A 20,527-nucleotide genomic window follows, 5' to 3' on the forward strand; every position below is an offset into this window, starting at 1 on the left:
GTGAGGAAGGGCTGGGGGGTAGTGAGAGGTAGAACACTTGCCTAGCATGCATATGGCCCTGGTTTTAATCCCCAGCACTGTGATAACTATATAAATAATAAATACAAAATTTAAAAACAAGCTCACCTTGGGGGAATTGCAGGAGGTTTCTTCTGACTGTTTGATCCTTGGGGTCCACAGGATGTGATCACACTTTGTTAATGAGCCCTTTTATCCTTGACCACTCTTCCATTGGCCATAGTCTGGTCTTTGGTAACTGGTTCTGCTCAGGACAAAAAGTTTATTTAGACCTATCAAGCCCCTTCATGTCTTTTGCTGATCTATTTTTATGCACTCTTGTCCACCTTGTTCTAACTACATTTGTAGATTGCTAGAACACTAGCATTTTCTTCTAGCTAAATTTACTGGACATTCTTTCAAACACAACATCAGCAGGACGCTGGCTGATGTTCCCTGTAGTCCCTTCCAAGATCAGCTATTGCCAGCCTCAAGGACACCTAGCACATTGCTCCTTTTTATTTATGAACAACGCTCTCTGATATGCCAAGGGTTCCTCAGCAATCCAGCCTTCCTGCCCCTGGAGGTTAGGCAGAAGAGTTCATTTGGAGAAAGCATTCTCCAACTAATAGAGAATTTGGAAAAAAATTAATGTAAGGAATTAGGGATGTTCTGCAATTGGAGTAAATACCAGCCTCACCTACTTACCATCACTGAGGGGCTGGAAATGCAGTTTTTCAATAAGCATTTGTTGAAGTACATGTCAGTACACCAAGGGCACTGGAGGGTAGCAAAGAAGATATAGAGCCGTCTTTGCTTTAATCTATCAGTGGAGTAAGGAAGATGTGCCTTTCAGTTAGAATAGAAATGCAGGCTGTCCACATGCATTTATGGGGTACCGATCAATGTGTACAGCTCTGTGCAAATTGCTACGACACCAAGAAGACAATGACCCTATCCTCAGAGAACCTGTTAAAGTGAGTCCCTGCAAATGGAACTGAGGGAAGATCAATAATGGCATGAGCCCTGTGAGATCGCAGTGATGTTCTCAGGAAAAAAAAATGAGTCCTAAGCTAAGACCTGAAGGAGCTAATGAAGACAGGGTGGAGGGTGGCCCAGTGGAGGTCACCCCAGGCTTGGGGAGCAAGGAGAACCTAAATGTACAGAACCCTGCTCTGGGACTCTTCCTTTCCACAGCCTGTCATTTCAGCATGTGGGCAGGAAGCAAAGGGAACGGTATGAGTGGCCAGAGAGCAGGTCTCAAAGGAGAGGGTGTAGCCAAGGGAGGGTGGAAGACATAGGGTTGTCACAGGGGCAGAGGGACTTGAACACCAGGCTAAGGAGTGAGGTGGGTAGTGGGTGTTAAATTTTTCCAATAAGGAGAATGATGTGGGACCAGCAGTGGTTTTTTGTTTTGTTTTGTTTTTAAAACATAGTGGTAGGATAGAGAATAGATTTTTCTTTTAAGTTAAAATACAGATGCAATTGTTAGTTCTTGGCTATTTCAAATTATGCCCACTTTGAGAGCCTTTTAGATGGGTTGTTTTGAGAAGACCCGTCCTTGGGTTAAGGCTATTTCCACTAATCCCAATCCTGCTGCCACTCAGGGCCAATGTGGTGACTTCCTACATCAGAACGACCTTATTCTTGGGCCTCTTTGTATCTTCCAGGTTTCAATGAAGAAGGAAGCCTGTACATTCTCAAGGGGGATCGCACAATTGAGTTTGATGGCGAGTTTGCAGCTGATGTCTTGGTGGAGTTTCTTTTGGATGTGAGCATTTATGCACAGTGGTCTTGCATGGAGGGAGGTAAAGCCACAAGGAAGAACAGAGGAGATGGTGAGAAGACAGGTTTCTCAGGCTTCAAGAAAAAATGAAAGAACAATTCTATCCCCGTGCTAACTATTTTTCCTGGGATTTGGCCCCTAAATCACCCTAGAAATTGCATATCAGTGATCAAAGAGTCACAGATTGGGACCATGCAGTAGTAACACAAGGGTTTTCTTACCAGTAGACATTGACGTCCACTGAAATTCCCTCAGCTGGGCTCCAGTGCTGCTGAGGAGGAGCTGGGGATTATGGGAGAGAGTGGGAAACCTGTCACTGGAAGAGAGAGGAGGGACCAAAAGGCTGAGTTGTCCCAAGTTTCCTCAGAACAGCATCAAGGAGAGGCAGGGAGCACTAAAGAGCCCCCCAAAATCACACTCACTCCCAGCAGAAGAGGTACTACAACCTCAGATCCATAAGCTCAGAGAAACCGGAGTAAATGCTATAAAAATATTTTACTCATAGATAAACTCACATTTTCAATACCAGCTGTGGAGCTAAATGCTTTGGAACACAAATTCTGCAAGATAAAGGATCTACCATTGAATCTCTGTCCATACTGATCATTCCTTGTCTACCAGATGGCACCCCGTGGTTTATTGCTTCCTGTCTACAGTCTACAACTCAATTCTGACCTGTTCTCTCTCTGCCATCTTGTTGGCTTACACTTATAAGCCCTGAAAAAGTTGAGAGAAGTAGCATAGTAATAACTCTGGACCACCATGGTGCCCCTTGCCCCTGCAGCTTTATCAATGAGGATGGGGCTTTGCAAATGAGTCTCTACCTTCTTCAAACAATAAGCCATGTGATTGACCAACATAGGTAGAAAGTCAGAGTTAGGGCAGACTTTATCCAATCAGGGTTCTAGCTCTGTAAATCACAGATAATTCTGCTTTCAGAATCTGGCCTTGGTCCTCAGCTGACTATTCTCAAGTTAATTATAAGGTGGCCGGAAGATGGCTGATGTTTCCTCATTGATATCCATGAGAGAAAAACCCCAACTCTGGCTTCTCATTGTTCCCTTAAGAATCCCAAACTTTCCCAGAGCCTCGTAGGGCCAGAAATAGGCCACATGTCCATTCATGAATCAATAAGAGGCAAGTGAAGTGATGGAATGAACCCAAGTGTCCATCAATTCATGAATAGATAAAGAAAATGTAGTGCATCTACACAATAAAGTACTATCTAGCTTTAGAAAAAGAGAATTTGTTATTAGCAACAATATGGATGGAACTGGAGACCATTATGCTGAGTGAAAGAAGCCAGACCCCCAGAGACAAATATTGCATGTTCTTGCTTATATGTGGAACTGAAAGCAACTGAACGAAAAAGAAGCAGAGAGTAGCATAATGGTGCCAGAGACTCCAGTGGGGGCGGGGGAATGGGAAGATGATCAAATGGGGCCAAGCCTTGATCAGACAGAAGGAGTAAGTTTTTTTCCCTGTGAGATGCGTTGCATAGCATGGCAAGCACAGTAAATAGTAACAGATTGTACATTTAAAAAATCACTAAATTTCAAATGTTCTCGTCACTTTTTGTGATGAGACAAATATATGAGGTGGTGCTTATTTTAATTAGCTTGATTTAATTATTTGGCATCATACCATAATTCATAACATCACTTCATACCCCACACATATATACAATCACAATTTGTCAATTTACTGTTAATATATATATATATATATATATATATATTAAAAAAATGGCAATAGGAAAAGAGTGGCCCCCAGAACAATCATCTCATCCCTCTATTATAAGGTCAGTTTCTTCAAAAGTACTGTGGCTGAGCTGCTTGGGGAGTGGGGGATGGATGCTTCAGGTCCCAACCGCAAAGCCTGCTACAGCTTCCCCAGGAAGCACTCTGTTTCCCCGCTGGGGAGGACAGAGTTCTCTGATTTGAACATATTTGTGTGTGTGTGTGTGTGTGTGTGTGACATTTCAGGTGATCGAAGACCCAGTGGAGATCATCAATACCAAGCTGGAAGTCCAGGCCTTCGAACGCCTCGAGGACCAGATCAAACTCCTTGGCTTTTTCAAGAGTGAAGACTCGGAATGTAAGTTCCGTCCACCCCTGCCTGCAAGTCTAAAGGCCAGATTCCCAGCAAGGATGTTAGATTATCTTAATGGAGGATGTGTCTTCAGCATCTCTTTTCTGGGCAGGATAGTGGTTAGAATCCCTCCTCTTCCCTGTGCAGGGGAACACGTGCTGGAAGAACATTAAAGTGGGGCCATGATCTCTGGCCTTTCCGCAAGGAGAAAGCCCCTTTCCTCCACTTTCCTACCCATCCACCTTCCAGTTGGATTCTCCTCTAAACTGGAACACACAGTATGTCATCTCCCTGATACTGGTAGTTCTTGTGGTCACCAGTTGGAGAGCTTCTCAGTCAACTGAGAAAGAATTAGAGGAAAATTTGGATGGGGATGGGCTTAGCAGCTGCTACCGACTGTGGAAATTGCTGGTCAAACCCACAGCTGATGACCAGGCTGCCAGCCCCAGTGCCACCACACCCTTGGGCATCTTCCTTATGAAGGCTTTGTGGCCAGGTTTGGGGTGGGCACAGGAACTGAGCAGAGCATTATCACAGCCCATTCAAGGTTGAGATGGTGGTGGGTGGGAGTCAGGCAGAGCAGGAAGAAGGGACCAGAAAGGTAGAAAGGGCAACTACTGAGTGCATTTAAAAAAAAAATTGCTTTGGCAGTCTGGACCCAATGAACTGAGCCTTTTCCTTGTGTCTCAGCCTTGGAGAGAGGAAAAATGAAAGAGGGTGGGGATAAGGATGAGAGAATCTGGTGGTAGCATAGTACAAGTAGGAGGTACAAATATGGTCTGCTTCTGACTATTTCTGGAAACCTCCAAATATTTTGAAATTATTTGCAAAGCTGTGTCTTTACTCAGTCTGCCCACTGGCACCCTCAGTCACCTCATCAACAACAACCCACCTGTTTTCTCTCTTCCATGCCCCAACTTAACCCTCTTCTCACTCGCTTCATTAAAACCTCCATTCCCAGTGCTCAAAAGGGGTGCCTTCAGGAACAGTGCCAGCCCCAGAGAATTTCACCCCAATTCTTTGGGCACTGACTACTCCAGGAAGCTTCTCCCGTCTTCTGCTTTCTCCTCTTTGTATAATTTACTTCTGTTTCCCATTTGCTGTTCAGTCCTTCCCTCTTCATTGTTTCTCTCTCCTTCTCCACTGAGCTCAGGTGGCTGGTAAGGTCAAAGGTGAAGCTAAGCATGAGGAGCACCTTTCCTACCTTTCTTCCTCTGAGCTAATAATCATAATAGCTCCATTTAATTAACACCTATCACAGTCCAGGGCCTGAGCTAGGAGCTTCATATGGAGAATTTCATCATCACAATAAGCCGGTGAGGTAGTTATCACTGTATCTGCATTTTAATAATGAGGAAGGGGTGGAGCAAAAGAGTCAATGAACTCAACCAGGATCATGCAGCTAGTAGATGGGGGAACCACGATTCTAATTCCAGAACTTTAGAGTTACTAGAACTACTGGGTTATACTTTTGAGACTTCAGGTCATGGCACACCAAAAATATGATAATGCTTAAAAGCACAGAATGAGGGTAAACTGGAAGGGATTGGGGCTTAGTAAAAAAAAAAAAAAAAAAGAGTTTATTTTATATAATAATGGTAGAAGGTAAAATAGGAAACACATCACCATATCACGCTGTAAAAATTTTTCAGATAAAGTATTTTTTAGAATTTGAATAAGAATCTTGAGCTTGTTTCCAAGCATGAAGCCTTTTGATATCAAGCATTATGCTTGAAGTCGCAGCATGTAACTCCTGACCAAGGTTTTTAGTGAAGAGCTCTTCAAATTCTTGATGGTCACCACTGATAAGAGACTTGCTTACACATATAAATGGTGGCCAATGACTGGATAGCATTCATTGCTTTTTCTTTAACTGATGAAAATTCTTTCTTGTCTTTGGACATAGTTCAGATCATTAATAATTAATAATAATAATTCAATCTTGGATAATCCATTCAATTTGACAGCTATGACTCTGCTTTTCATTGACAAATATAATGTTCATATTTCTTGTGATAATTTGATTGAATTTCAAATCAAATCAAATCCTTTTACATCATATTGTATATTTTGAAATAATAATAAAGCTTTTTCTTAGGAATTTATAGGTACTATTTTCCTGGTCTTTATAATCATTCTTAAAATCTAAATAACAAAACTACTAGTAGGCCATTTTTATTTCCTTTTTTTAAGTGGAATTATTACTTCAGTATTGCTAAACATTTTCAGTACATTATATGTTTCACATGGGCATATTTTAATTAAGTTCAGTAAAATGCTCTGCAAGATTCAGTGTTTTTCAAAGTCAATGATTATCCTCCAAAATTTTTCCAAAGTGAGTACAGTTCACAATTTAGTTTTTAATTCATATCTTTGCTGATAAACTCTTAAGATTCTCCTTGGAGAGTTAATCTGCATCACTGTGATACAGAACAAGTGGGGGGTTCTTTACCAAAAGGAGGGTTTAATTGGTTTGGATGTTAAGTCACCTTCTTTTTTAAATTTACTTTTATTTTTTTGAGACAGGGTCTCACTAAATTGATTATGACCTTGTTAAATTTCTGAGGCTGGCTTTGAACTTGACATCCTTCTGCCTCAGCCTCCCAAGTTGCTGGGATTACAAGGGTGCACCACCATGCCCAGGGAGGTACCTTCTCATTTTATGTGCAGTTCAGACTCATAGGCAAAACTTTATATGACAGAGCTTTTCTGTGAATGAATGTCACAGAATCTCAAGATCCTCAGAAAGAACTATGTATAAGCCTTAACACCTTCTCATTGCTGCAGTTGCATCATTAGTGAACAAACTAGAAGTTTTCCAAAATCTGTTGAGATGGCATTCGTCTACCCTTTTGAGTATTTCATGCCTCAAAACATGGTTTGATTCTTCTTTATAAGACAAAAGATGTTATCTCAATCATTTCTCTTCAAGGTTTCTAACTGGTGCAATTAGCCACACCCAGCTACTCAAGTCTGATATACTAATATCCCAGTGGGAAAAAACCCTGAGAGAAGGGGGACATGAGGGAACCCTAAGTCTTCGGTAAGCTAGAGCTTGAGGGATGAATGTTCAGGATTATTGGACCCTAGACAGAACACACAAGAAGACCAGGTGTTCTGGAAGACAAGTGCTAAAAGTTCAACCACATTTTGAATCACCAACCTGGTGAGTCATCTTGCTCCATCCTTCATCCCAGAGCCCATTGGATCTCCAAGAGAAGAGGCTCCTGACACAGGACCAGTAAATCCTTTCCATCAGAGTCTGAGTTTGAGAGACTCACTGGGAACACTGGAGAAGTGGGAACAGGGGATTCTTAAGGTGCCCACTGCTTCTTTGGTGTTGCTCTAACCATTCCACTTCCTCCCTATCTGTCTCCTCATTCTTCAAATGCCCTCACCTGTTTTCTCCCCCTGTACCCAAACCTGTACTGCAATTATCAGGCTGCAGGGCATCTTTCCTGACTTCCCTTTACTGTGGGGGATGGGGTTTGATCGTATGATCAGTACCAGTGTTCTTGTAAATCTTCAGCCCCGTCTCCTATGCATGCGGCTGTCATCTCCATTAGAGCAGCTGTCACCCTGCACCGTGATTCTTTAAAGCATCCATAGCCCTCCCTGGGGCTTTTAAGATCAGTCTTTTTTAAAAAACTCATCTTAAAAATATCCCCCCTTAAACCAGCATTATTCTCAAAATATTTTTTGATAGGATCTTAGAAAATCCTGCACGGTCCCAGAATCCTATCAAAAGCTACACTCCTGATGGATAAAGGATATGGAATTCCATGAAATAGAAGAAAGTTAATCTTGTTAAGAATAAATCATAAAGGGGTTGGGGATGTGGCTCAAGCGGTAGCGCGCTCGCCTGGCATGTGTGTGGCCTGGGTTCGATCCTCAGCACCACATACAAACAAAGATGTTATGTCCACCGAAAACTAAAAAAAAATAAATATTAAAATTCAAGAGGAAGTGAGGGGAAAGGGAAAAAAAAACAAGGGGGAGAAATGAATTACAGTAGATGGGGAAGAGAGAGAAGATGGGAGGGGAGGGGAGGGGAGGGGAGGGGGGATAGTAGAGGATAGGAAAGGCAGCAGAATACAACAGACACTAGTATGGCAATATGTAAATCAGTGGATGTGTAACCGATGTGATTCTGCAATCTGTATACGGGGTAAAAATGGGAGTTCATAACCCACTTGAATCAAATGTATGAAATATGATATGTCAAGATCTATATAATGTTTTGAACAACCAATAATAAAAATTTAAAAAAAAAATCTCTCCTCTCTCTCTCTCTCTCTCTTTTAAAAAAAAGAATAAATCATAAACTCAGGGAGTCTCAGGATTATTAAATTTATTTGGAACAACCACTGCTACTGCCATTACCATCACCCACACAACTAAGCCTCCATTGTGGGTATCTTTACCAAGTACCTGCCTCGGTGTACCAGGGCACAGCATCCCCACATCACATGGGCATGCATGCCTACCTTGGCCAGTTTGGACTCAAGTTTAGGACCAGAGTCAAGCAGAGGCTTGATTAAATTTAAATAATTCTCTCAAAAATGATAGGAGGGAGAGAAAAGAAAACTTTAAAAAATAATAAAAATAAAAGGAAAGAAAGTTAGAACTCACCGAAACCTATACTCCTGCTTTAAGAAGTTTAAAATACCTTGTGTGATGACATTTTTGATTGAGATTACTTCACTTAGGTGAATTTCCTTTTTATCAGGGCTCATTTATATAGCTAACTGTACTCTGTCTAGTCAATGCATAACTAACAGCTCTTCAAGTGGACTTTCTTTTGACTTTTTACATGTTTTTTTTTTAAATCTCACTTTTCCCTCTCTTTCCTGTTTCCTGCTTTCCATCCAAAATCTTCTTTATAGTATGGTGAAGAGACCTTTTCTTTGGCAATTGAGTGCCAGTCAATTCAAACACATTGAAGAAAATATGGGTTTAGATAGCACTCAATAACTAGCTATCTAAATAATACCTGTTAAATAATTATTCAATCAGGATTCATGGCTTTGTACTCTCTCTACATCATTTAAAAAGAAATGTGGGGTTGGGGCCGCTGCTCAGTGGTAGAGTGCTTGCCTAGCACACAAAGGCCCTGGGTGCCAACCAAAGCACTGAAAAGAAGAAATAGAAGTTGCAGTTTTTCTTGAAAATATTTGTCTCTTTTGATTGTTTTTTTTTTCTCCTAGATTACAAGGCTTTTGAAGAGGCAGCTGAACACTTTCAGCCTTATATCAAGTTTTTTGCCACCTTTGACAAAGGGGTGAGTACCTATGAACCCCAACCCCCCCCCCCCCCCGGTTAAACGCAAGAAGAATTAAAGACTGAATTTTCTATCACTTTTTCTTTTCTTTTTTTTTTTTTTTGGCAGCCTGAACCATCCTCCTTTGCCTCTTTCTCCAGAAGAGTTAGAAGTTTTGTTTCAGTATTGATTGAGAGATGAATGCAAAGATGATTAATTCAGAGGATGTAAGCATATTTCTTAACACAGCCAGTGAAAGATGAGGGCCACCTCTTAATTTCCCATGCACTAAGAATGGGAAGCAGGTGACCCCAGAGTGTGCAGGGCACTAGCCATCCTTTTCCTGTTCCTCTCCCTTCCTGGGGTTGCACATGACCTCTTCTGCTGAGTTAAAATGGGGAATTAAATGGGGAGGAACACTGACCACATGAAGCCCCAGTGCTTTAGAAAGTTACCTTCAGGAAATGTCGTTGATGTAATTTTCTATAATCCAATTGCTTTTTCTGACTGGTTGTTACATGCGATTTTATAAGCCAAACAACAGCAGAGACCAATAGACCTTAAACCAATGGGTAGTTTACTTGGGGTCTATTACAATCAGAGTACTCCCCTCTGGTTCTCATAACTACTGTTATGACCACTACTTATTAAGTGTTTTCCTGAGTTTGGCAAGTTTGATATAAATTCAACTCTGTATCTGTGGGTTCTGCATCCAAGGATTCAACCAACTTCAGGCAGAAAATAATTGGGGAAAAAAAGGCCTGTTTGAACTGAACATGTGTCCACTTTTTTCTTGTAATTATTTCCTAAATAATACAGTTTGACACCTATTTACATAGCATTTACATCATATTAGGTATTATAAGTAGTCTAGAGATGACTTAAACTATACAGAAGATGTTACTTGATCATAAGCAAATAACATGCCGTTCAATCAAAGGGACCAGAGCATCTAGAGATTTTGGTGTCCTTGAAGGTCCCAGAGAACCATCCCCCGTCAGGTACTGAGGGATGACTGTATTTCATCTATATGATCTCTAACCCTTTAAACCACCTTGAGAGGTAAGACTCCTATTTATCAGAGAAAAGAGACTTAGAAAGATTAGGTAGTGGGGCTGGGGCTTAGGTAGAGGGAAAAGTGCTTGCCTAGCATGTGTGAGGCACTGGGTTCGATCCTCAGTATCACATAAAAATAAATAAATAAAATAAAGGCATTGTGTCCACCTACAACTAATATATATACACACATATATATGTATATATAAAACTAGGTAGCATCTAAGGTCTTAAGATAATTAATGGTAGTGCTGACATCCCAATTTAGGACAATCTGTGCCCCAAACCTGTGTGTTTTCTCCTATATCATGACATTAAAAAGAAGATCCTATACCTGCCCTTAAGATTCAGGACGCATGAACACACACAACACATGATACACATATACATAACACACACATCACACACAGAGAGAAAACACTCACACACACACCCCAACTGAAAACCATAAACTAACACATTTACTAGAACAAGAAAATCTAAGACAAACTAAATTTGAGATCAAACTCACATAAAAGTTAATCAGAGTGGCCTCCTAAGGAGTAAGGTAGTTGGTGGGCAGTGCTCATGGGCCTTTATGTCATGATGGCTTCAAATATTCTCAAAAAAATAAGGGAAACCAGGACCAGTAGATGCTGGATTAGGGAAGGGGCACAATAAAGAGATCACATTCTGTTTTATATCCTCTTCTGTGGATGTGGCCCCTGTCTTTAAGCCTACAATTCAGGAGAAAAGTCTATAATCTATGTAATGTTATCTGAACCTAAGCAAGTGTACTGTACTTGATCATATTTTAGAGTTGAAAGAGATCTTAAGCAACGACACCCAAACAGTAACAACTATTGCTTATTAAGTACTTGCTATGTGCTTGGCTCTGTGCTAAGAGCTTCTTGTGGATTTTCTCATTCTAGTCTCTTACTGGGCCTGTAAGAGAAGAATAAGTATTCCATAGAGGATGAAGCTGAGGCAAGGAGAGATCAAGCGATTTTTGGTCACATAGTTGAGAATGGTGAAGCCTGATGTAGGTTCTCTATTCCCATACTCCAGAGAAAGCAGCAGCATTGGTAAAATGCTAACTGGTGTTGGGCATGTAGTAAATATTCATTCAGTGTTAGCCAGAATGTTATTAATAAGACAGTGGACATCTAGGCCCATGATGATGAGAGGTTGGGATGGGAACTTAGAGAAGAAGGAACACAGAAGCCCAGGCTGAGTCCATCTCTGGCATTCAATTCTGACAGGCCAGGAGTGGCTGAGGGGCTGCTGGTTAGGAACCCATCTGAAGGGAAGAGAGTCAGGCAGATGGACTTGGCCAGGCGACAAAGCCCTAGTTTTTTGGAGGGGTGGTTCCATTCTGAGCTCAGGGTAGTATTTGTTTTCAGAAGTTCTTCCCAGTCCCTCTGGATGGTTTCACATCTGTGGCCTGTAAAGAAGGTGAGGTCAGGCTATAATTAAAAACTCCAAAACCTTCTTTTAAAAAGCTTCTCAAAAAACTCCGACAGACACTGAATCATAAGCACCACTGTTCATGTGGGTTTTTCATAACATTTAAAAAGAGACGCGTTTTCTCCACATAGAACACAGAGGCTATTGCATCCATCATGGGGAACGAACGGGCAGTGTAGGTCCCAAACCTGTGCATCTTGTAAAAGTCCCCGGGAAGGTAACTGATAATGCAGATTCCTGGGCCCTGTCACAACCGAATTCCAGGAGTGATATCACAGATCATTACTTTTAAAAGCTCCTGGGCAAATACCAATATTGACAGTGGTAAAGGACTACTGACTTCCACATCTACATGACCATCTTTGACATGTCCCTGTCCTTACAGTTCTTCAACTCATGGTAAAGGTTTCAGTTTATTCACTTATTTACTTTCTGTTTTCCCATCTTCTCTCCCACACTAAAATCTAAATTCTATAAGGGCAGGAATCAGTTTTTCTCAGTGTTGTAGACCCAACTTGACTTTTAAGAGTAGAAAATATTCTTATTTAATTGCAATGCCCCTGTAGCAGGGTCTGTTCCTAGATCCATGCCTCGGATACAGAAGACTCCACTAAATATTTATTGATGAAATAAATGAATAAATGCCTCAGACAGTCAAACCTCCTTCAGTCCTTGTCACCCAAGGCACGATTGTAAGAAAGAGAAAAGGATCTTCTGGGAGACAAGATGAGGTCACTCCCTGAGGGTGGAGGGAAGAGAGTGAAGAACCTTGTTTCGCTCAGATTTCTCACCGCTATGACCAAAGGATCTGATGTGAACAATTTTAAGGAGGAAAAGTCTATTTGGGGGTTCAGGGTTTCAGAGGTCTCAGTGCATAGATGGCCAACTCCATTCTTTGGGACCTGATATGAGGCAGAACATCATGGTGAAAATGTGTGGCAGAGGAAAGCAGCTGGGGACATGGCAACAGGAAGGAGGGAGAGAGAGAGAGAGAGAGAGAGAGAGAGAGAGAGAGGAGGAAGGAGAGAGGGAAGGATCCCCAGGCTCCGCGACGCTCCAAGGACAAAATATATACTCCTAAGGCACACCCCCAATGTCCCACCTCCTCCAGCCACGCCCTCCCTGCTCCAGTTACAGCCAAGTGAATCCCTATCAGTGGTTTAATGCCCTGATTAGTTTATGGCTCTCATAACCCAGTCATTTCACTTCTAAGATTCCTTGCATTGTTTCACACCTGTGCTTTTGGGGGGACACCTCATATCTAAATCATAACAGAACTTCTGGAAAATTTTATTCAGATTTCCCAGTATTCCAGCTAAGAATGTGACAATCCAATTTTACATTCATAGACTTAACACTCAGACACTTGCCAGAGGGCCACCACCTCCACCACCATCACACACACACACACACCCATACACACACACACACACACACGCGCGCAGGAATGCCCATTCTGCTTGCCTTGACAGTGGTTCTGACCAGCTCTCTACCACTGTCAGGAAGCCAGAAATATAGCAGATCATAAAGGGGGTGAATTGATGAGAACATATTACAAGAAACACAAAGAAACATCTCAATAAAACATGTGCAGCACCAACGTAATGTTTATAGGGAGACATTTATATCCTTCCCTTATGCCATCAAGAGATAATTGCAATGCCCCTGTAGCAGTTCTGTTCCTAGATCCATGCCTTGGATACAGAAGACTCCACTAAATATTTATTGGTGAAATAAATAAATAAATAAATGCTTCAGTCAGTCCAACTTTCTTCAGTCCGTCATGGGGAACGGGCAGTGTAGGTCCCAAACCTGTGCACCTTGTAAAAATGCCCTCATCTTGTCTCCCAGAAGATCCTTTTCTCTCATTCTTAAAATAAATTATCATTTATTTTCAAATAAAAAGACAGTTGGATGACAGGCAAGCTGGAGGTTTGCAGTGCTTCACTGATGTTTTCAAATTCTGAATTCTAACTCTAACCATCACCAGATATGTGACCCTCATGAAGTGGTAACCCAAATTGTGCCTCAGGTTTCTCATTTGTAAAATAAAACAGTTAAAACAGTTTTTACCTCATACAAAATGAGGACTAAATAAAGTAATCCACCTGAAACCCTTTGCCTGACAGACAGTAAGCACTCCTTGTGTTTGCTATTACCCCTTTTGTTCTCCCAATGGCTTCCTGTTTCAGAGAAGCCCAGGTTCTTGGTTCCTAGAAAACATATCAAGTAATCTCAAAGAAACCAGAATCCAATGTCATTTTTCAAGTTCATTCTAGCTTAGATCCAGCTTTGCAAAGAATTGTGTGTGTGTTGGGCGGGGGGGCAGAAATACCTAGCCATCTCAGCCCCCCATGGGACCTCTCTGGCAGGGCCCCAACTCCTAGTTTTCATACCCTTCTCCTTGAATGTGGGCTGGAGCTAATGCCTTATGTCTAATAAATAGAATACACCCCTTCCAAAACAAAGAATTGTTAGTAAACCCAGACTCTGGTTGTATGTTTGCTCTTCCTCTCCTCCCTGGCTTCCTGCCTGATCACTTCCTCATCCACACTGCATACTCACCCCAACAAAGAGAGCGAGGAAAGTAAGGAAAACCCCACATTTCTCTCTCTCTTAAAATAAAATCAACATGACAATAAGACTGTAGACTGCATGATCTTACTCTTCACGTGGCCTGTTTCTTTAACTCTGGGTAGGCTGCGGGGATTTCTTTCCCTAAGTACTATAAGAAATATCTTTTGGGATATAGTGACCTGGAATTAACAGCAACTGATGACAAAAGCCATATGAAACCAAGTGTTTCCTCAGAATGGACCTCCTTGTGTAAGAGCTTATGTAACACCCAGTTCCTCCCCCTCCCCAATTAGTCACAGCCCTCAGGTCACTGGGTCACTGCATTGTGGTTACCACCACAGGGCGTCAGCTCTTAGGCAATTCCTCTGTAGTTTCAAGGGAACCACTGTTCATCCCAGCACTTTCTTGGACTAAAGCTCTGAGCTAGAAAAGAATGGCATGGGTTTTCTATTGAGTATTGCACATTCCAGGCCTCTCAAATCATGTCACGAAGAAAGATCCTGAGTTCAGTGGCTTTGCAGGCAAACACAGACATGTAGCCACTTTAATCAAGAGGGAAAATGTGTTCCAGGTTAAGGCCTCGGCCCCCAAGCTTTTTATCTATTATAGGGTGAGCCACTCATCCTGGGTTCCTGGGAACTATCCAGATTTTAGCACTGAAATTCCCACATCCCAGGAAACCCCTCTGCCTTGAACAAAGCAGGATGAATGGTCACTTTACAACTGTTGGTTAATAGGCTGGGCAGTTCCCAGAGCCTGCCAAACCAGGCAAGGCTGGTACTGAGAGACTGAATCCTAGGGCCCGAGCTTCCACCTAAACAGAAGTTAGGGTGCAAGAGCTGGTGCAGGACAGATTAATGGATTGACTCTTGATTCTGTGTACTTGTATGCTTTAACAGTTTCCATCAATTACCTGTTTCATCAAAATGGGTTCAATTAAATCCATTCAACCCAGTGTATTAAACGTGCTCCATTGGCATTTCCTTCCTCCTCCAGCGCTGGCAAATGCACTAGAGAGATGGTGATTATACAGTTAACTTTGCATTCCAACTCTTCCCTGCCCCTGCTTGACCTTCATTTGCCTCTTTGATCACAGAAGGAGATTGGTCCAGCCCAGGCCACATGTGATGAGGTCCTGTTGTTCCAACCTTCGGGCTAAAACTGCACATACGCTCTCATGTCTTCATCAGAGAATACGAACACTTCTGTCGGATGGGCAACCCACTGCTACTCTGAATCACTATCCAAACACACAAACTAAACTATTGTCTTGTTTGTGCTACAGGTTGCAAAGAAATTGTCCTTGAAGATGAATGAGGTCGATTTCTACGAGCCATTTATGGACGAGCCCGTTACCATCCCCAACAAACCTCACACAGAAGATGAACTTGTGGAGTTTGTGAAGGAACACCAAAGGTGCCAAAGATGGCAGATGGGGAGAGTGGGGGGCTGGGGAATTAGGAAGAACCTCTCAGACCCACAAGAGCAGCAACCTAGATAGAGTAAGTTCCCTAGCAGAAGAGAACTCAGTAGTATGGCTTTGTTAGTCATTGATATGCTTATCAGCATTACTCCCATAAGTTATTATTGATGAATATGGGTCTGTCCTTGAAAGTAGGTCAGACTGCCTCCCCTCACCAGCAAGCCCCCTCAAAGTCATAGTAAAATATAAGTAAAATTCTACCCTAATAACGATATCTGTTTAGTGAAAACTTCCTCTGTGTCAAGCACCGTGCTGGGTGCTTTATGGGAGCTACTTGATCTCATCTCCAATATTACGAGGTGATCATTATTATCCCAGTTTGACAGACCAGGGAATAAGACTCAGAGTATTTAAACAACGAGTCAAGGATAAACATTCTATACATACAACTTCTGGGAGAGGAATATTTGATACCACTTAGAGTAGCTCTAGCAGAGATCAACAAACTTTTTCCCTAAAGGAACAGCTAGTAAATATTCCAGGTTCTGTGGGCCAGATGGCCTGTCTTGAAGCTGCTCAACTCTGCCCCTGTAGCATGAAAGCATCCATAGACCATGCATAAACACATGGATGTGGCCATGTCCCAATCAAAGTTTGTTTACAAAAACAAGAGTCACTGGCTGATTGGGCCCACCAGCTGTAGTTTGCTGGCTGTGCTCTTGGTGGAGAGACAATACTGGAACATGGACCATGTCAGTGGGTTCACTGCCTCGCCCATCCTTCCTACCCCGCACATGCAAAAGTGTGTCCATTGAACCTGGAGAATCATGATCCCAGTGCCTGGATAGTCCTAGTCTCTGTAGGGAGGCAGCACTTGGAGGAACAAATATTAATAAGTCTAGCACTATTTGCCAACATTCAGAAAGAAATGAAACTGTGAGCAAATGTAGATCCTTCCTTCCCCCCTCAAAGATTCCTAAGGAGCTTTTGATGGATGGACTCTGATAACAAACAATGGCAGATTCTGGGCTGGGACAACCAAAACTTCCTGTTTTTTCTCTCCAGCTTCCTCCTTCTGGGCCTGTTCTGGGCTCTCAGGAGTGGAGCTGTCAGTTAGGAGGGAAATGCTTCTTGCCCTGGGTATGAATGGCCCCTGAAGCCTCTGACCCATTGTTTGTAGTAGGCTTTACATGCCTTGGATCAAATGGGCCTATGAAGAGGCTGAGTGACTGAGACCCAGCTCCGAGCCCCATACAGCAGGGTAGAGCAGCTCTGCTTTCCTAGGCAGAGAGGAGTTCAGGGCTCTTCATCATGTCTCATCTACACCTGGTGGGGCTGAGGCTGGTCTCCCACATGGCGATCTCTCCTCAAGGAAGCTCCTCCTTTTTTTCAGACCTACTCTACGTCGCCTGCGCCCAGAAGATATGTTTGAAACATGGGTAAGAAACTGGCAAACTCTTCCTGCCTTGTAGACACCCCTTTGGTTAAGTCCCAGGACTCAAACTAGGTCTTATTTGGCTGGGGTGGATGTCTAGATGGTGGACTATTTGGAACGTGGACAGTGCCATGCTCAGTTTGAACCCAGTTTTCCGTGGATCCAATGTAACCCTCTTCGGTATTTTTCACTGGGCAAAATTACTGTGTTGAGCTCATTTCTCACATGTTTTGATGACTTCCATTGATAGACCATCAGAGACCCAGAGTAATATAGTAGAAGGAGCTCAGGCTATAGAGTCATAGAGACTTGGGCTCAAGTTCAGAATGTGCCACCTAGTAGCTTAGTATCCTACATCAAGCCATGTGGTCTGGCTAAGCTTTAGTTTCCCCATCTAAAATCAGGACTTTCTGTAAGGATAAGTGAGATGAAGAGTTTAGAATATGGTAAGTACTCCATTAGTGAAAGGTAACATTTAAAAAAATATCAACTCAAGGCACTGGAAAGTGACTGAATCAGAATGTCCTTGTGGTCAGTGACATAGACACTATGCCAGATAGTAATTAGAAAGAGGCCCCTGGAGATATACTCCTCACCCTGGCTTCAGATTTGTACAGATTCCATCAACAATAACAACCAAAGTCTGTGGAGCATTTTCCAAGGTATTTCGCATGTCCTTTTTATTGGGCCTCTCAACAGTTCTAGAAACTGGGGTAGAACAAGTATCACTTTAGCCCATTTTACATATGGAAAAAATGATGATCATGCAGATTAGGTTAATTACTCAAAGAAACATAACTCATTAGTTTGGGGGACTTTAATTAAGGCCATCTGAAGCCAACTCTCATGTTGTCTCCAGTATGCCTCCCTAGAGTGACCCTGTCCCCACCAGGTGCCATTTGGGGTAGGAGTAGGGGTTAAAGGATTAACATGGAAGCATTTTTTTTAAATACTCTAATTCATGATCAGGGATGATGGATAAACAGGACCATGGAGTAACTTTATACATACTGTTTTGTCGGCATGTAACTCAGATGAATTTCTGAAAGGAGAGAAAATATTTCATAGACACTGAAGGACGAATAACTGAGTCTAGAGGAGTGCATTATTTAAGAAAAACCAAGTATAGTTAAAAACCTATTTTCCTAACATTTAAGCCTTTCAAAAAATTAACCTTTAAAAGGTCTCGTTCCTAAGTTTAAAAATAATAACAACAAAAGGGTATAACAATGCTTTAAATGTAATATTCCTTTTAAAAATTGATCTAACCTTTTACTCTAAAATAATTTCAGCTTAACAAAAGTAGTGCAAAGAATTTCATTATTTCTTCACCCAAATTCCCCAAATGTTAACATTTTGCCATCATGACTTCCTGTCTCTCTCTCTCCCTCTCTCCATGAATATTTGTGTGTGTGTGTGTGTGAGAGAGAGAGAGAGAGAGAGAGAGAGAGAGAGAGAGAGAGAAAGAGAGAACTGTTTGAGAGTAAGTAGCAGATGTGATTCCCCTTTATCCTAAATACTTCAAGAATTTCTAAACGTAAGCATTTTTTCTAATAGTCATAGAACAATGGTCAAAATCATCACTGATCTAACTCTGCTATCTAATCCATAGACGTTATTTATACTGACCAGTTATTTCATTAATGTCCTTCATTGCAAAAGAAAAACTTTTATTTTTTTCCTGGCCTAGGAGCCAATGCCAGATCCCACATTTGCATTCAGTTGCTATGTTTCTTTAGCGGCCTTTAATCCTGAATAGATTCATGATCTTTCTCTCTTTCATAAAACAAATTACCATTTTAAATTGAGAACGATCACTCCCAGTCTGTTCTGTTGTGTCTTTATCTTTAGTTTTTCTATTTCCCTTATCCCTACAAAACAATTCTCCATGATCTAGGCAAGGGTATTTAGTTTAACCAAGTCGAGAAAGGACTCTAGAATGGTTTGCTCTTTCCTAACACCCCTGCTTTGCCTTCCTCCCTGTTGGGAAACTTGGATGAGGGCTGTCTGGGTCTGGTTAGGGCTTCTGTGACTGGTCCAGAATGTGCATGTCCAACTGGAGAGCACTTCTCCAGAGTGATATCCTCATAGACCACCTAATCAGATATTATGGAAAGTGACCAGTTAATGAACTTAAGAATCTTTATCTTCAACAGCCACTTTCTCAGACATTGAAAAACTTTTAAATAAGATAGGAAAGCTAGCTAGAATACAGTAACTATTTACCTTTTTCTACCCCCCACTCCAATTATGCAGGTTTCTTTTCTTTTCTTTCTTTTTTTTTTTTTTGAGAGAGAGAGAGAGAGAGAAAGAGAATTTATTTATTTATGTATTTTTATTTTTTCGGCGGACACAACGTCTTTGTTTGTATGTGGTGCTGAGGATCAAACCCCGGCCACATGCATGCCAGGCGAGCGCGCTACCACTTGAGCCACATCCCAAGCCCTATGCAGGTTTCTAAAGTCACAGATCATCTGCAACCTATCGTATTATTACTAAAGAAATTGGTGCCTAGTAATATTTGGTATGTGTAAATCCAAGAACACTTATTTATTTATAACACTAGAAAAATTTCAAGGTGAGGCAGGGCAATCCAAACGCAGTGCTGACCTGTCATTCTCCTTGGACACTCCACCCCCATCCTGGCAAATGGTCAGTCAGAGTCCTTGGCAAGTGTCCAGAGGGGATGAGAATCACTGCTTTCTTCTAAAACAATCCTCTCTCTATTGCAATAGCAAGGCACTTCCAAAATGAGGCCAAAGACTCCTAGACAAGGCCGAGGCCGCTACACTGCACCTCAGTTAGGAAGCCTGTTAGCCTAAACTACTTATTTTTCCCCTCTGTGCCTCTTCATTCAATAGGAGAACATTCAAAAGAGATGAAGGAAATAAAATATTGACACTGGCAACATATCTGGTTCTTAGAAAAGTGATAAGGCTAATTTCTTCTTAGTATCTCTACTAGTATCTAGTTTTCCTTAGTGACAATCTAAGATTTTTATAGTCACACTCTTTTTTTAATCAATCAACATTAATAAGAATTATAGGGCTGGGGTTATGGCTCAGTGGTAAAGAGCTTGTCTGGCACGTGTGAGGCACTGAGTTCGATCCTCAGTGCCATGTAAAAATAAATAAATAAAATAAAGGTATCGTGTCTATCTACAACTAAAAAGAAAGAAAGAAAAAAGAACCTATAACATTGGTTTCTATGAAATCTCATGTCCAAGGTGATGGTATTAGAAGGTGGGGCCTTTAAGGGTGGTTGGATCATGGGGGGCCCTCATGATTGGGGTTATTACCTTTATGCAAAAAGTCACAAGAACTAGTTAACCCTTTTATCTATGAGCCAAAGTGCAGGGAAAATCCAAACTCTGAATCTGACAGTGACTTCCTCTTTGACTTCCCAGCCTCAAGAAAAGTAAGAAATAAAGTTCATTGATTTCTGTTATTTATAAGC

General features: G+C 41.7%; 1 protein-coding gene across 1 annotated transcript in view; it reads left to right on the forward strand.

Moving 5' to 3' along the window:
* The window catches only part of Casq2 (calsequestrin 2), a 61,652-nt gene that overhangs the window by 23,138 nt on the left and 17,987 nt on the right, over window positions 1-20,527 (forward strand). The window contains exons 3-7 of the mRNA XM_046458319.2: window positions 1,668-1,768; window positions 3,769-3,880; window positions 9,082-9,155; window positions 15,499-15,629; window positions 17,030-17,075. Coding sequence (XP_046314275.1) covers window positions 1,668-1,768; window positions 3,769-3,880; window positions 9,082-9,155; window positions 15,499-15,629; window positions 17,030-17,075 — 464 coding nt within the window. The remainder of the gene's footprint in view (window positions 1-1,667; window positions 1,769-3,768; window positions 3,881-9,081; window positions 9,156-15,498; window positions 15,630-17,029; window positions 17,076-20,527) is intronic.

Source organism: Marmota monax, unplaced genomic scaffold (assembly GCF_021218885.2).
Source record: "Marmota monax isolate L192 unplaced genomic scaffold, Marmota_monax_Labrador192_F-V1.1 WCK01_AAM20220418_F8-fsc00087, whole genome shotgun sequence".
NCBI lineage: Eukaryota > Metazoa > Chordata > Mammalia > Rodentia > Sciuridae > Marmota > Marmota monax.